The sequence below is a fragment of the Musa acuminata genome, chromosome BXJ2-3, assembly GCF_036884655.1.
Source record: "Musa acuminata AAA Group cultivar baxijiao chromosome BXJ2-3, Cavendish_Baxijiao_AAA, whole genome shotgun sequence".
Classification (NCBI taxonomy): Eukaryota; Viridiplantae; Streptophyta; class Magnoliopsida; order Zingiberales; family Musaceae; genus Musa; species Musa acuminata.
Genome location: NC_088340.1, coordinates 1,759,346 through 1,771,760, shown reverse-complemented (window position 1 = coordinate 1,771,760; position 12,415 = coordinate 1,759,346). Strand labels below are relative to the sequence as shown.

Below are 12,415 nucleotides of genomic sequence, written 5' to 3'. Positions count from 1 at the left end.
TTATGGTGGAATAGCTCCAATTATTCATTAGCAATCAGGTGTTTGATTAAAGCCTGATGGTGACAATAAGTCAATGATAAAAAAAGTTGGTTGCAAATTATGCCTGAATTCAAACATAATTCAAGTACCTACTTATGTACCTGAATCCTTTTGGAAACTGGATAACCTATTCCCGATCCCAGTTTAAGCAGATTTTGGGTAGACCCAAATACCCAAGAAGAACTCTCACTTTTTTCTTTTGCGAGAAGAACTCTCACATTTGAATGAAGGTAATCATTAAGTTAAATTATTTGTTATATAACCGGATAAGATAATTAAATTCTTGATCATATGGTTGGTTCACCTCTAATAAGCATCTGGTGATTCTTCTTGCCAGGTAGGATATGAGAGCACATATACAACATGTATGAAACATTTTCAGTTGTTCCAACAAGTTGTAAGAAGTCCAGAAATAATTTACATTTATTTACTCAGATAAATATAGAAATCAACAATGAAATATTTATGAATGAAATAAACATAAAACCTGAGTTTAACAGCCTTCAGGTTGGAAGGATGTGAAGCAAGGTTTTATAGAACCTCAAATATATGTTCATACATGTAACAGGGACAGGCTTTGTAGTTTTACCTCACCCTGTTTTATATGAACATGGAAAGTTTTATAGACTTATGGTGGAATAGCCACAATTATTCATATCAATCAGATGTTTGATTTAAACCTTATGGTGACAATGAGTCGATGATAAAAAGGTTGGTTACAAATTATGCCTGAATTCAGACATAAATCAAGTACCTACTTTTCTATCTGAATCTTTTCGGAAACTGGTTAAACTATTCCCGATCCAGTTTAAGCAGATTTTCGGTAGACCCAAATACCAGAGAAGCACTCTCACATTTGAATGAAGGTATCATTAAGTTAAATTGTTTGTCATATAACAAGATAAGATAATTAAATTTTTGATCATACAAATCCAGTGCTGAGAAAGTTATCGATTTTAGAGTAACAATGTGAAATATTCTTCTCATGAAAACTAAAAATGTTACCTAAGTAGTAGCTGTGAATTATTTCTTCAATATAACCCTATGAAAATTGGTCCATGTCTCTATCTAAAATAGTTTGGTTGCTCATAAAGAGATCTTCACATTTATCAACCATATCATTCAAATTATTCAATTGGAACTTGAGAGATGAAACCTGATTAACACCAACAGACAATCTCTACAAAATTATATTCTTCATAACACCAACAGACCATTGTTCAAGTCTAGAAAACAAAGTAATGGCATATTAATAGTAGTCTCGTGTAATGGATTCATCCTTTTAACAATGTCGGTCACCAATCTATCCACTCAAGGTTTTGCCACCAGATTATTTTCTTTGATAACTGTATGATCAAGGCATAGAGATTTGTCTGGCCTATACTTTAAATTTTAGATTAGGTTTGAATTATTGGCTTGATTGAATCTGTCTAATGACCATCAATTTCTTGCAAATAGAACTAGGATTACTGATAATGTAAATTTGACTTCTGAAAATGAGGAACACGAGAACATGAAGATCATATACTATCATATTGTCTACTAATAGTTCCTTGCAGATCACAGCAACATAAGAATTCATCATCTAGAATGAGATGGAGAAGTAAAACCGAAGAGAAGTGCAACTAAAGCAGGAATCCATGTCAAAGAACATACTTGATTCGAGTGACGCTTACTTCTTTACTTAATCGAATATATTGGTCCTAAAATAGTTCAAAAATTACCATATTTTGCATGACATTGTTTGGGAAAAAACAGAGGAACAAAATGGGGGGAAGACTGAGCTTACTCGATTTTTTTGATTCCATTTGGCGAAGCCTCCCCGAGTTCCCAACAGGAAGTTCGAAGCTAGACGGCAGAGGCCGTTTGCATTGCGGGACGGCTAGAAGATAAGTACTAGAAGGGCGATGAGGGAGGAGCTCGGAGGCAAAAGGCCATCGCTACGGTTAGGGTTCTTTGTCTCGGATCTCTCGTGGGCTTTGGAGAAAGGGAGAGAGCGTAACACAGATGGGCATGGCTAGGGTTAGGGTTCTTCCTCCCCGGATCGAGAGAGAGAGAGAGAGAGAGAGAGAGAGGAGAAAGAGAGGATGAGTGGAGCCTCCGCAGACGACAAGATGGACGGATGCAAAGCGGTTAGCCGGATTTCCTGTCCTTCATCGGGACACGTGGATGGTCGAGATGACGTCTTCGTCGAACGTTAGCCAAATCCAAGCGACTGCTGGCCGCAGGGCCCGGCCCAGACTTAGCCTTTAGATGAACACTACCCCTCATCATCGTCTCTGTCTCTCAGCTTGGCTGCAGTGTCCGGTGATGGCAGCCAGACGACCTCCACAGTCTCGGGAGGCGCCTCCTGTCATTCGACCGATTCAAGTCACTGCCCACCGGCGCCCCTTCAATCGGTCGGTGGTTTCTTATCGGCCTACATCTGCGTCCAGGTTTTTGACTTTATCCTCTTCTTCCCAATCTTCTATCTTGTGTCCACATTCTCTTCTGAGCCTTCACGTTTCGGGAGAGAATGATACTACTGAGAAAGAATAGGAATACTTGTTAGATTTTCCTTGAAAATTAAGCTGGATAAAAGATTTCGTGGAGATTCCAAAGGGGATGAATCAGGGCTTATGTAAGATTGCTGCTGCGGAGGGCTACTTCCCATGGGCTATGGAATGGAGTGTGTGTGTGTGTCTTGTCCTTGAATGTGGTCTGAGTTGACCTTCATTTCTAAATCACGAATCTGTTTCTATCTCCGGTTGTAGCTCTTTCAAAATAGTGTTCTATAACCTTATTCCAACCTATTGTAGGATTTTAGTGTGAATTTAGTATGTGCATGGAATTTACAAGCATCTTAATGGATGAACCAGAGAAACATATGTTCTTAAAAGGAGTTTAAGAGTTGTAAAAACTTGATTTTTAATTAGCATGTTAACTAACCATCCACTTGCCTACAAAGAACTTGATTATCATTGGAAACTACGTTGACTCTCTTGTTTTCTTCTCTTTCTTTTCTCTCGGAGGAAGACATGTTTATTATTATAAATGGAGAGAACGATGAAGAGGTTAATGCATATCTAACTTGTTTTGAAGACTTTTACGTGTTTCTTTTAAGTTGGTTGGAATTTTTTCATTAATATCTTGTGAAATCAAATCAGTTTAGGAATTCATAATCATGTTGGCTTTGAAATATAAAATGACCAAACATCTTGTTACATTAGCCGTTTGCGGGCTTTTAGTAATAGAAAGAAGTTGATCTTAGATAGCATTGATACTAATTCAAACCAATGTGATGTATTTTGCCATCGTCATAACAAGCCACAGCCTTCAACTGTTTGAACTCAGCTGCATAGTTTGTCTCCTACATTCAAGGTGCACGGTTACCATTTGTGGGAAAATCAACCAGTTCTTTATGACTCTAATTATCTTCTTAGAAAATGCATGTATATACGGAATTATTCTAAGAAGATTTACTTTTTCGAAACAGGGTTCATCTGACAGTTACACAACAATTCTTTCTCTGCAAAGCTAAAACATGTAAGCCATCTCTGTGTTTAATTCATCACATTTTGGTCGTATTTACTTCTTCGTCAGTATTTCAGAAAGTTGCTCTTCTCTCTTTTCATTGCCCTCCTTTAATCAACTTTGTATATCATTGCAGATGAATCCGAAGTAGTTCCTCGCAACTTTGCTGCAATCCCCTCTAGTCTGTTAACTGCAGAGAGAGAGGAGGCAAAGGCTGTATTAACATTGTTTCTGAAAAAACAAGGTTTGAGCAACACAGTGGCAGCGAGAGTTATCAACAAATCAGAATGTTTTGTAGATCACCTCATTTTGAAGCTCCACTTGATGCATAAGTCTCGGTATCTAGTAGGTTCGAAATCCAAAGACATGTATTTGCTTCCTTCTCCCTGAGCATTCTCTGATGCTAGCTCCAAACTAATCATCTCTATATTGCAGGGAGAGAGCTCACGACTCTTGAAATTAGAGGTGCATTCATTCCATTCCTTGAATCTCTTCTTGAAGAACATGGGGATGCATTGGTAGATTTTGTTGAGAACTTCCCAGACCCTCCAGGTATAGAAAGAGCTGCTTCGACTTCTCCAGTAAACACTACTAGTTCTAGTTCTAGTTCTAAGAAAGAAAGAGCCATAGCCCGAGTAAGTCAACTAAGTCCTGATGGCCTTCTTCCTGAACTTGTCCTCTACCTTGTGGACCTCGGTATGAAACTTGAGCAGATCAAGGACATAGTGCGTAAGTTCCCAGCTTTTGCTTACTATAGTTTGGACCGCAAAATCAAGCCTTTGGTGGAGTTTCTTCTGGAGCTTGGTGTCCCCCGATCAGACATTCCAACCATCCTTATTAAAAGGCCTCAGCTATGTGGTATCAGCTTTTCAGAGAATCTGAAGCCCATGATGGCCTATTTAGAGAACTTGGGTGTCGACAAGAGCAAATGGGCCAAGGTTATATACAGATTTCCAGCATTGCTCACCTACAGCAGACAAAAGGTGAAGGCAACCACCGATTACCTATGCGAACTAGGTGTTTCAGAGAAGAATATAGGAAAGATTCTGACACGCTGCCCCCATATCATAAGCTATAGCATCGAAGATAAGCTCAGGCCTACAGCTGATTACTTCCAGTCGATAGGTATCGACGTTGCCTCTCTTATGCACAAATGCCCTCAGACTTTTGGACTAAGCATCGAGGCGAATCTGAAGCCGGTCACAGAGTTTTTTCTTGAAAGGGGTTATAGCACAGCAGAAGTGAGTACCATGGTTCACAGATATGGAGCTCTTTATACTTTCAGCCTGGTTGATAACTTGATACCCAAATGGAACTACTTCTTAACAATGGATTATCCAAAATCAGAGCTTGTCAAATTTCCTCACTACTTTGGCTATAGCTTGGAGGAGAGGATAAAACCTAGATACAGCCGGGTACGGGAATGTGGAGTGAAGCTGGTATTGAACCAGGTGTTGTCTGTTACCAACAGTCAGTTCGAGAAGATATTGGAGAAAAAAAGGGAAAAAATATTAGATGCTCATTTTCCCCAGGGACAAAATAAATGACTTGCAAATTACTAAAAAGAACACGTGCCGTGAACTGATACGGTAGCAGATTCTCGCATGAGTTCCACCCTATGCAGCCGGTCATTGGATCTCGGAAAGACACAGATAATGTTGTTAGGAGATGCCAGATCTGGTGCCTACTGCCTTAAAACTACATGGCAGCAGGGATCTCTTATATGTGATCCTAGCTTTAGCTTTGATCTTGCAACACTTGGTAGTTTTGCGATGTATATGTAACTACAGCATGATTACTAACGGTGCTTGTTTCGTGCAAGATATCTCTCTCAGGTTTAGAAAGTGACAGTGTACAGTTTCATACCTCTACCTTAATTCAAATTAACTTTGTAGTGGGATCCATGTCTTCTATAACCTAGAATTGTATTATGTTTCCAAAGTTCCTATGATTGCATGGCAGCAACATCTGAAGTGGTAATAGCTCCTGCAAGAATGCAGGTGGTGTGGCATCATGGAATTGTTACTTGTGATTAATTTTATGGCTACAAAGGTCCAAAAGATAAAATTGAGGTAGAAAAATTGCATTATAAGAACATTAGGGACATAAGGATATGGTTATATATACATATATATATATATAATATAAATCAAAGTATGTTAGGATAGATTAAGTAAAGAGAACGACGTGACAGCCAATACCTAAAACAAGCATAGTGATTCGTAGAGCACGTACGTCATCATAAAATACGCGGTCAAAATGTTTCGTTGACTTTGACGCTGTCCAGCTTGCTTAGTTGATTCCCTCAAATGAGTGGATGGGTCGTAACCTAAAATGGAAGCCAAGACTATTACACGGTGGAATAGTTCAAAGGACTTAGCAAACAAAATCCTCATTTGATGTCAATTTCTCTAGACTCATATTTGAGATGCAACTCGGATGAGTTTAGTCCCATCCAATTTTGACCCAAACAACATGACTTGACACCATACAAAATATATAAGCATATATATATATATATATATATATATATATATATATATATATATATATATTGTCATTTTGTTCTTTAATTATTTATTGCTTCTTTGAAATTCGTGTTTACTCTTTTTCAAATAATTTATAATTTATTATATTCTGACAAAAAAGAAGACCCAATTCTAAATTGGAGATAGAGCTGAGCCGGTCCGGTCCGGTCCTGCCGGGTCTTATTGATTTGATTGGACCAGTCGTGGACCGGGTCCGATCTTCCACGACCTCTTGATTGAGCCACGCGCATCGTCGCGTTGACAAAACCAACGCCTCTTTCTGTTCCAGGAACATTTCAAGGAGGAGAAGTATAAATCACATCCGATAACCACGCAATTGCTGTCCACGATTTGCCTGCTCGTCGTTCAGGTCATTTTTCTTCTTATTTCTTCTTTTCCTCGCATGATCTGATGTCTTCCTTTTCTTGTCTTCTTTTTTCTGTAATTATGTTCCTTTTGGTTCGATTCCCGGAACCGGAAGCAAATAATGTGCTTCTGCCGGGTCTTAATCTGTCGATTGATTGCTCAAGAAGCAAAATGCAGGAATCATGATGCTTAAATTTCTAATTTGTTTCCTCTATTGATGTTGTACCTCATGAAGAATGTAAAGTAAAAAGAGGTTTTTTCCCCCATCCGTTGATTATACTTAGCGGACTTCCTTTTAGATTTGGATGGTCTGGATGTTGTCAGTGATCTTTTGTTCTGGGACTGGAGTTGAATAGTTACCAAATTTGTGGATATGCTGCGAATGGTGGTTCTCGTGATCATGGAAGCAAATTAGTTTAAACTACTGAAGATGTCCGGTATTTCTTCCAAGATTAGGTTTTTTTGGGGATTTAGAGTCTCAATTGGTTAAATCTTCCGTTATCCCTTTTCTTTACATGGTTAATTCCATGGTAGATCACGTTATAGCTTATATTTCTATTTAGGGCACGTTAGTTGGGAGTATCTATATGGTGACATATGCAGAGAAGCTTGTGAGTTTTAAGATGTAAAGAGTGTTTGACATCTCTTCCATATGTTATATCTATGTTTGCAGTGGAAAGGTATGGCATCCTGCCAAGAGAATATTTCTTCTTCTGTGTTCTGTGTGTCTAATGTCCTTGGTCCATCGGGGATATTCCACTTTTCTTTAAATTGTCCAGCTCATCTGAACTTCCAAGCAGCGTTCCTGGTTGCGAGTTGTGTTTGATGATGGACCTTGTTCGGAAGGCAAAAAAGTTGGATAATTATTATGAATTTCTTTTGTTGCAGGCATTCTTTTATGTAGTGTCTTTTGTTATTTTATAGTTCATTTTCTTGCTTAATTTTTCTTAAAGGAGGCCTTTCTGTGATCTAAACTTCTTTCTGCTTTCTAACGGACCACAAGTTGTGTTATTCTTTGTTTCCTTACTGGGCATTTGTTATAGTTGTTCCAATGAGATTTTATTAGATGCATGACAAAATATGAACCATTGAAATGATGCTGCATTCATAGCCATGATGGTTTGAAAATTTTAATTCAAGTTCCAAGTTCTAACACATAGCTTTTAGAGTTTTAGTAGAAGCTCCAAGAGTTTCATTACCATTTAACAAGCTCCAGGAGGTTTTGAAGCATTGAAATTTCACTTTATTAATATAACATGCTAGCACGCAATATACAAGTCATCACTGCAAGTGCAACAATTCAATGGGAACAAAAAAAATCAATGATGTGGACAATTAGCCAAAAATAGCAGCTCATATATAACCTTTTCAGAAGTCAGTCTGACTTGGATGATATACCAATGTAGAGAAATAACGCCTTCAATTCGATGAATAACCTTTTGCAATTAACAATTGCTCAACAGTCCTTGATGGATCCTTGAGCTCCATCAAATCTGCTGGCTTTTCTTCCATGCATTTGCTGATGACTGTCATTTGACAATGTTCTTATTTGTCATTCTAATTTTTTTAGAGTTGCTGCCCATTTCCTTTGCCAAAAACATTAGTGCAGGGACATTTTTTGACTTCGCTAGATTTGTTGTCTTAGTTTAGATAAGGGGCATAGGCAACTAACCTTGAGTTTGAGGGTCGAGTTGCAGATATGTCAGTGTGGGTTTTAAAACACTATTTCAGTTCACTGGTTCTTGACAATCTATTTTCACTATCTGTTGAATGATAAGGGCATGTTTAGCTTTTAGCTTAGCTAGTCCATTTGGAAACTTTGTGTGAGCCAAAATTGATCAAATGTTTTCTATCCACACAGCCTCTTGTATGGGCTTTTAGCTTAGCTTGAGTTTTTTTTACTAAATAAATGTTTTCTATTCACACACACACTGCCATCTGGTGGTGTTATTAATTCACTACTAGAAGTTACTTAAGTTCTTTAATTTTCCAACTATTTATTAGGATTTTTGTTATTTATGTTATTATTAACTTTTTTCAGGACACCTTTAGAAATGTCTTTGAATGTTAATCACTTGTGGTTAACACTTTTTATGTGTTTCACATGTATAGGTAAATCAAGGACTATTCAAGAATTTTTCTGGTTGTACAAGCGGATCTGAGGTTACGGAGAATGGGGTTAGTACTAATGTCTTAAATGGCTTTGTGGGCATTGATGATTTATTATTCTGTCATTTTTCTTCTTTTCAAGAATAATCAGTAGAATGTTGGTGGCATGATATTGCTATTAGCCATATGAAGTCTCTAAACCACATCACTTATATTGGATTACTCGAAGAATATGTACTTCAATGCATCAAGACTTTCACTTTCCTTATCCTTGCATAAATGATGATGGATATAATATATTCTGATCATGCTGTTAGATGTTTATTTTGGATTTCATTATAACCATGAAAAATTTTCAATTTAAAGAGTGAGAAAAATGGAATATCTTAGATGGATATATTATTGAAATATAAAATTATTTAGCCCATGCACAAGAACTCTACTTACAAGTACTGTAGGACTATATTCAACAAAGATAAATTTTCATATGTTGAAGATTTAATTTATTGAAAATTAAATTGCTCCCCCTGGATTGCCCAATATAATTACCGAACTTGTAGAATGTTAACATTAGCTAAAAGGGGCTATTTTGGACTATACTTAGTTTGACATGTAGTAAGTATCTCTTGAAATTAAATGAACAAAATACCCTTATTTATTAGATTTATGAATAGACTCCTGCTGTCCCCTTTGATCCTCTATTCTACTGAAGACTCCAACTTCCATCACAATCAGTCATCTCCTCGTTTCTTCCTATTCTCTCTCTCTATTCAGTCCTAGGTGTATTAGCCACAATGGTGTTGCATCTTTTTCTTTGTTACCATCAGTGTTTTAGACATAGTGTGTTTTCTATAATTCCCATATAAGTTGAGGTGATTTATGAGTAGACTAGGTTAATGTACTAAATCCAAGGGGAAGTAAGTTTTAAAAACACAAATTAACAACGCCAAGTGGGATGTGACCTAATTTGAGAATCTTTATTGAAGAAATATTTTCTGATAATTGAGGTTCAAATTCTAATATCATGAAACTGGAGAGTTCAAAATAAAACTTCTTTTTAATAGATTAAGTTGCAGGGATATCAGGTTAGGTGCAACATGGTTTATGTATTGCCAATTAATGTGTCTTTGTGATGACTGAAAAATTATGCTGATCTAGGCTCAATCATCAATATCATCCACCATAACTGAATTATAGAGGTGTTTTTTATGCTGCTTTGGCCAATGTAAGTAATTATACTTTACAAATAATAATATTGTCGAAACAAAAGAGTAAAATATTATTTTATTATTGTTAGCATGAAGATACACTTAAAATTTTTATGATATTTGAAGAAAAGGGATATTATGGATGTCTACTCCAAGAGAGAAATAGGGTGAGATGGAATGAGAAATGAGATTGTGTAAGCAATTATAAAAGCCACTGGTTTGATGGAGTGAAATTAAATATGAGAAGACAGAAAGTGATCTAAAGTTCATTGAGAAAAGGAGTTTAATTGATGCAAGAACAGACAGAGAGAGAAAAGGCATAAATCTATATATTTTACACTTAAAACCATCAAAAGAGTGGTCCGAATATGTCTACCTTAATAAAACTGTTTGAAGGATCTAGCTGCATCTTCCCTTTTGTGTGGCCAGGATGAAATGGGGCCAAATAAACTTGATCAAAGTTTGGAGAGCAAAGGCCTTGATATCTTATATCTGAACAGAGACAAATTTGCGACTTTTAATTTCAAATATATATTCACATTTCACATCACCTTAATTTTGTGTTGTTCTTGGTTCTATTTTTTGAGGGCCAGCCTTGGAACAATTATAAGGTTGTCTCTTTGTCATTTTGGTGAACATTATTCGAATCATGGAAGCAGTGATAATGCTATGTATATTGACCTTCTCTAGGCCCTGCATTGGCAGGATTTTCATATGCTGGTTCACCCTTTTTTATCTTACTTTTCCTTTTTCCTGGTCCTATAGTCTTTTGTTCTCTTCTTTTGTTTTCCTTTTTGCTTTTATGTTTTATCTATATATGACTATGTAGCCCCTGAGATCTGGTATTAAGGTTTCTGCCTTCTGACATTCTTGTTTTCTGGTATAAAAGGAACTAAAGATCATCTTGCCTTACCCCTTTCCAGTTTTTATGGACTGTTGAAGTTTGTTCTTGGTCATGCTTATCCAACACGTCAACAGACTATAAAGAATAGCATAAGGAATTAGGTTTAGTGGATAATATCGTGATCAAATAGAAGATCCTTTATGAGCTCATTTAATTATATAAATTTTTTGGAAAGCAACCAGATTCTTGTTTCTCAAATTGTTTGGATTTACAGTGTGTTGTGTTGCTGAAATGGTTGTTTGTCTTTTCCTTTTAACTGTTGTATACCCCTTTTTCTTATCGTTGTTTTCAGGAGTCGAGTGACATGGAATGAGGCAAACTTGTATGAGATTGAAGCAAATAAACCAGTGAGGCAGAAAATTACCGAACCTAAGACACCCTTTCACCCTAGGGTGGATGATGATGGTCTATTTGTGAAGCTTGATTGATCTAAATTCCATTTTTAATTTTGTATCATGTAACATGCTAATGATTGACCATAAATAAATATATTAAAATACTCAGTATTTGCTGGTGCAGGCTCACTGTCACCAAGACATGCATTTGATGAATGCTTGGATGACGAAGAAGATATTCAAACTGATTTGGATAATGTGGCTCCTCCAAGCAGAAGGTATTTTGAGAATAGGGGTTGGCCTTCTTCAGGAGATGAAGCCAATGCCATGGATGAAGATGAAGGTTGGTTGCTACTTCTTTCAAATATTTAGCTTCAGCCTTCATCATCTAGTTGCAAATATTAGTTGCATTTTTAGTTATAATTTCTCGATTTTGTGGCTCGACAAATGCTCGTACTTCCCAAATATATCATGATTCTATTACTGATGCATGGTCTTCGTCTTTCATTCTGTTTTCCCAACTTTGTATTTGTTTATAACCTACTAACTCATGTGAACTTTGTTGTAAATCTTTCTTTTTCTTTTTATCTTGACTCATAACGTTAGTCCTGGAAAATTTTTTTAGTACTGGTGGTGTCAAAAGCAGTACTCATGCTGTGGTGCATAAATCCAGTGTCCTCGCATGATCCCTTGTTTTACTTTGTCCTCTGATTTGTCATGCCATAACCCAAATGGGCAAGTGGTTGATGTCTTCCAGGATCATGTGACTAATCCAAGGGTTGCATGTTGGCTGTCTTTTGCATGCATTATTGTTACCATAGTTTTGTCCAACTCCAACTGGCGAACAAAATACGTCAATGATATCTTCACCATTTGAACTCCTGATTTATATCAGATTCTGAGATGGATAAAGCAAGATTAAGTTTCAAGGAGCACCGGAAGGCACATTACGATGAATTCCGAAAGGTAAAGGAGCTCATGCGAACTGGATCCCTTGTAGATGATGAGGTTGAGGAAGATGGTGACAGCCAGGAAAATGCTACAGAGAAACACAATTCACCTTCTGCCCTGGTTGATATGGGGAAGAATTGACATAGCTCAAAATGGTGTACCAAATAAACTGAATCAAAGAAATCACTCCCTTGATGATGGAGTCTCCTACCTGGTTTTAATGGCAACGACAACCAACGACATTTACTTTGAAATCCAGGCAGTCAATATTACTTTCTGATGTATGCTATATTCATTGAGATTCGAGTGAAATATGTAACATTGACTTTGTCACTTTCCTGTTTGGTAATTCTGGAGTTCTGATTAAAAGAAAAGGAGTATTGATGTTCTTTTTGGAGAAACCTTCTATATATGTCATGTATGCCAGCAGTTATTCAAGAATTTTCATGTCATAAAATCTCC

The 12,415-nt window shown here is 36.9% G+C and overlaps 2 protein-coding genes across 2 annotated transcripts; both read left to right on the top strand.

The window, feature by feature from the left end:
• The first annotated feature begins 2,272 nt into the window (after positions 1 to 2,272).
• On the top strand, positions 2,273 to 5,456 carry LOC103977097 (transcription termination factor MTERF5, chloroplastic). Its single transcript, XM_009392516.3, has 4 exons — positions 2,273 to 2,474; positions 3,515 to 3,564; positions 3,689 to 3,901; positions 3,988 to 5,456. The coding sequence occupies exons 1-4, from the start codon at positions 2,293 to 2,295 to the stop codon at positions 5,097 to 5,099; spliced, it is 1,557 nt and encodes a 518-aa protein (XP_009390791.2). The 5' UTR covers positions 2,273 to 2,292; the 3' UTR covers positions 5,100 to 5,456.
• An 858-nt stretch (positions 5,457 to 6,314) lies between these two features.
• On the top strand, positions 6,315 to 12,342 carry LOC135606816 (protein phosphatase inhibitor 2-like). Its single transcript, XM_065098093.1, has 5 exons — positions 6,315 to 6,450; positions 8,559 to 8,624; positions 10,960 to 11,072; positions 11,187 to 11,345; positions 11,898 to 12,342. Exons 2-5 carry the CDS (start codon positions 8,620 to 8,622, stop codon positions 12,092 to 12,094), a joined length of 474 nt encoding a protein of 157 aa, XP_064954165.1. The 5' UTR covers positions 6,315 to 6,450; positions 8,559 to 8,619; the 3' UTR covers positions 12,095 to 12,342.
• The last annotated feature ends 73 nt before the right edge of the window (positions 12,343 to 12,415 follow it).

Bases quoted from the DNA above. Each gene is read 5' to 3' on its own strand.
- LOC103977097 (XM_009392516.3), top strand. From the start codon at position 2,293: ATGAACACTACCCCTCATCATCGTCTCTGTCTCTCAGCTTGGCTGCAG. The intron at 2,475-3,514 runs GTTTTTGACTTT...TTTTCGAAACAG, and splicing joins CGGCCTACATCTGCGTCCAG to GGTTCATCTGACAGTTACAC. The intron at 3,565-3,688 runs GTAAGCCATCTC...ATATCATTGCAG, and splicing joins TCTCTGCAAAGCTAAAACAT to ATGAATCCGAAGTAGTTCCT.
- LOC135606816 (XM_065098093.1), top strand. The intron at 11,073-11,186 runs GTCTATTTGTGA...TTGCTGGTGCAG, and splicing joins CCCTAGGGTGGATGATGATG to GCTCACTGTCACCAAGACAT. The intron at 11,346-11,897 runs GTTGGTTGCTAC...GATTTATATCAG, and splicing joins TGCCATGGATGAAGATGAAG to ATTCTGAGATGGATAAAGCA.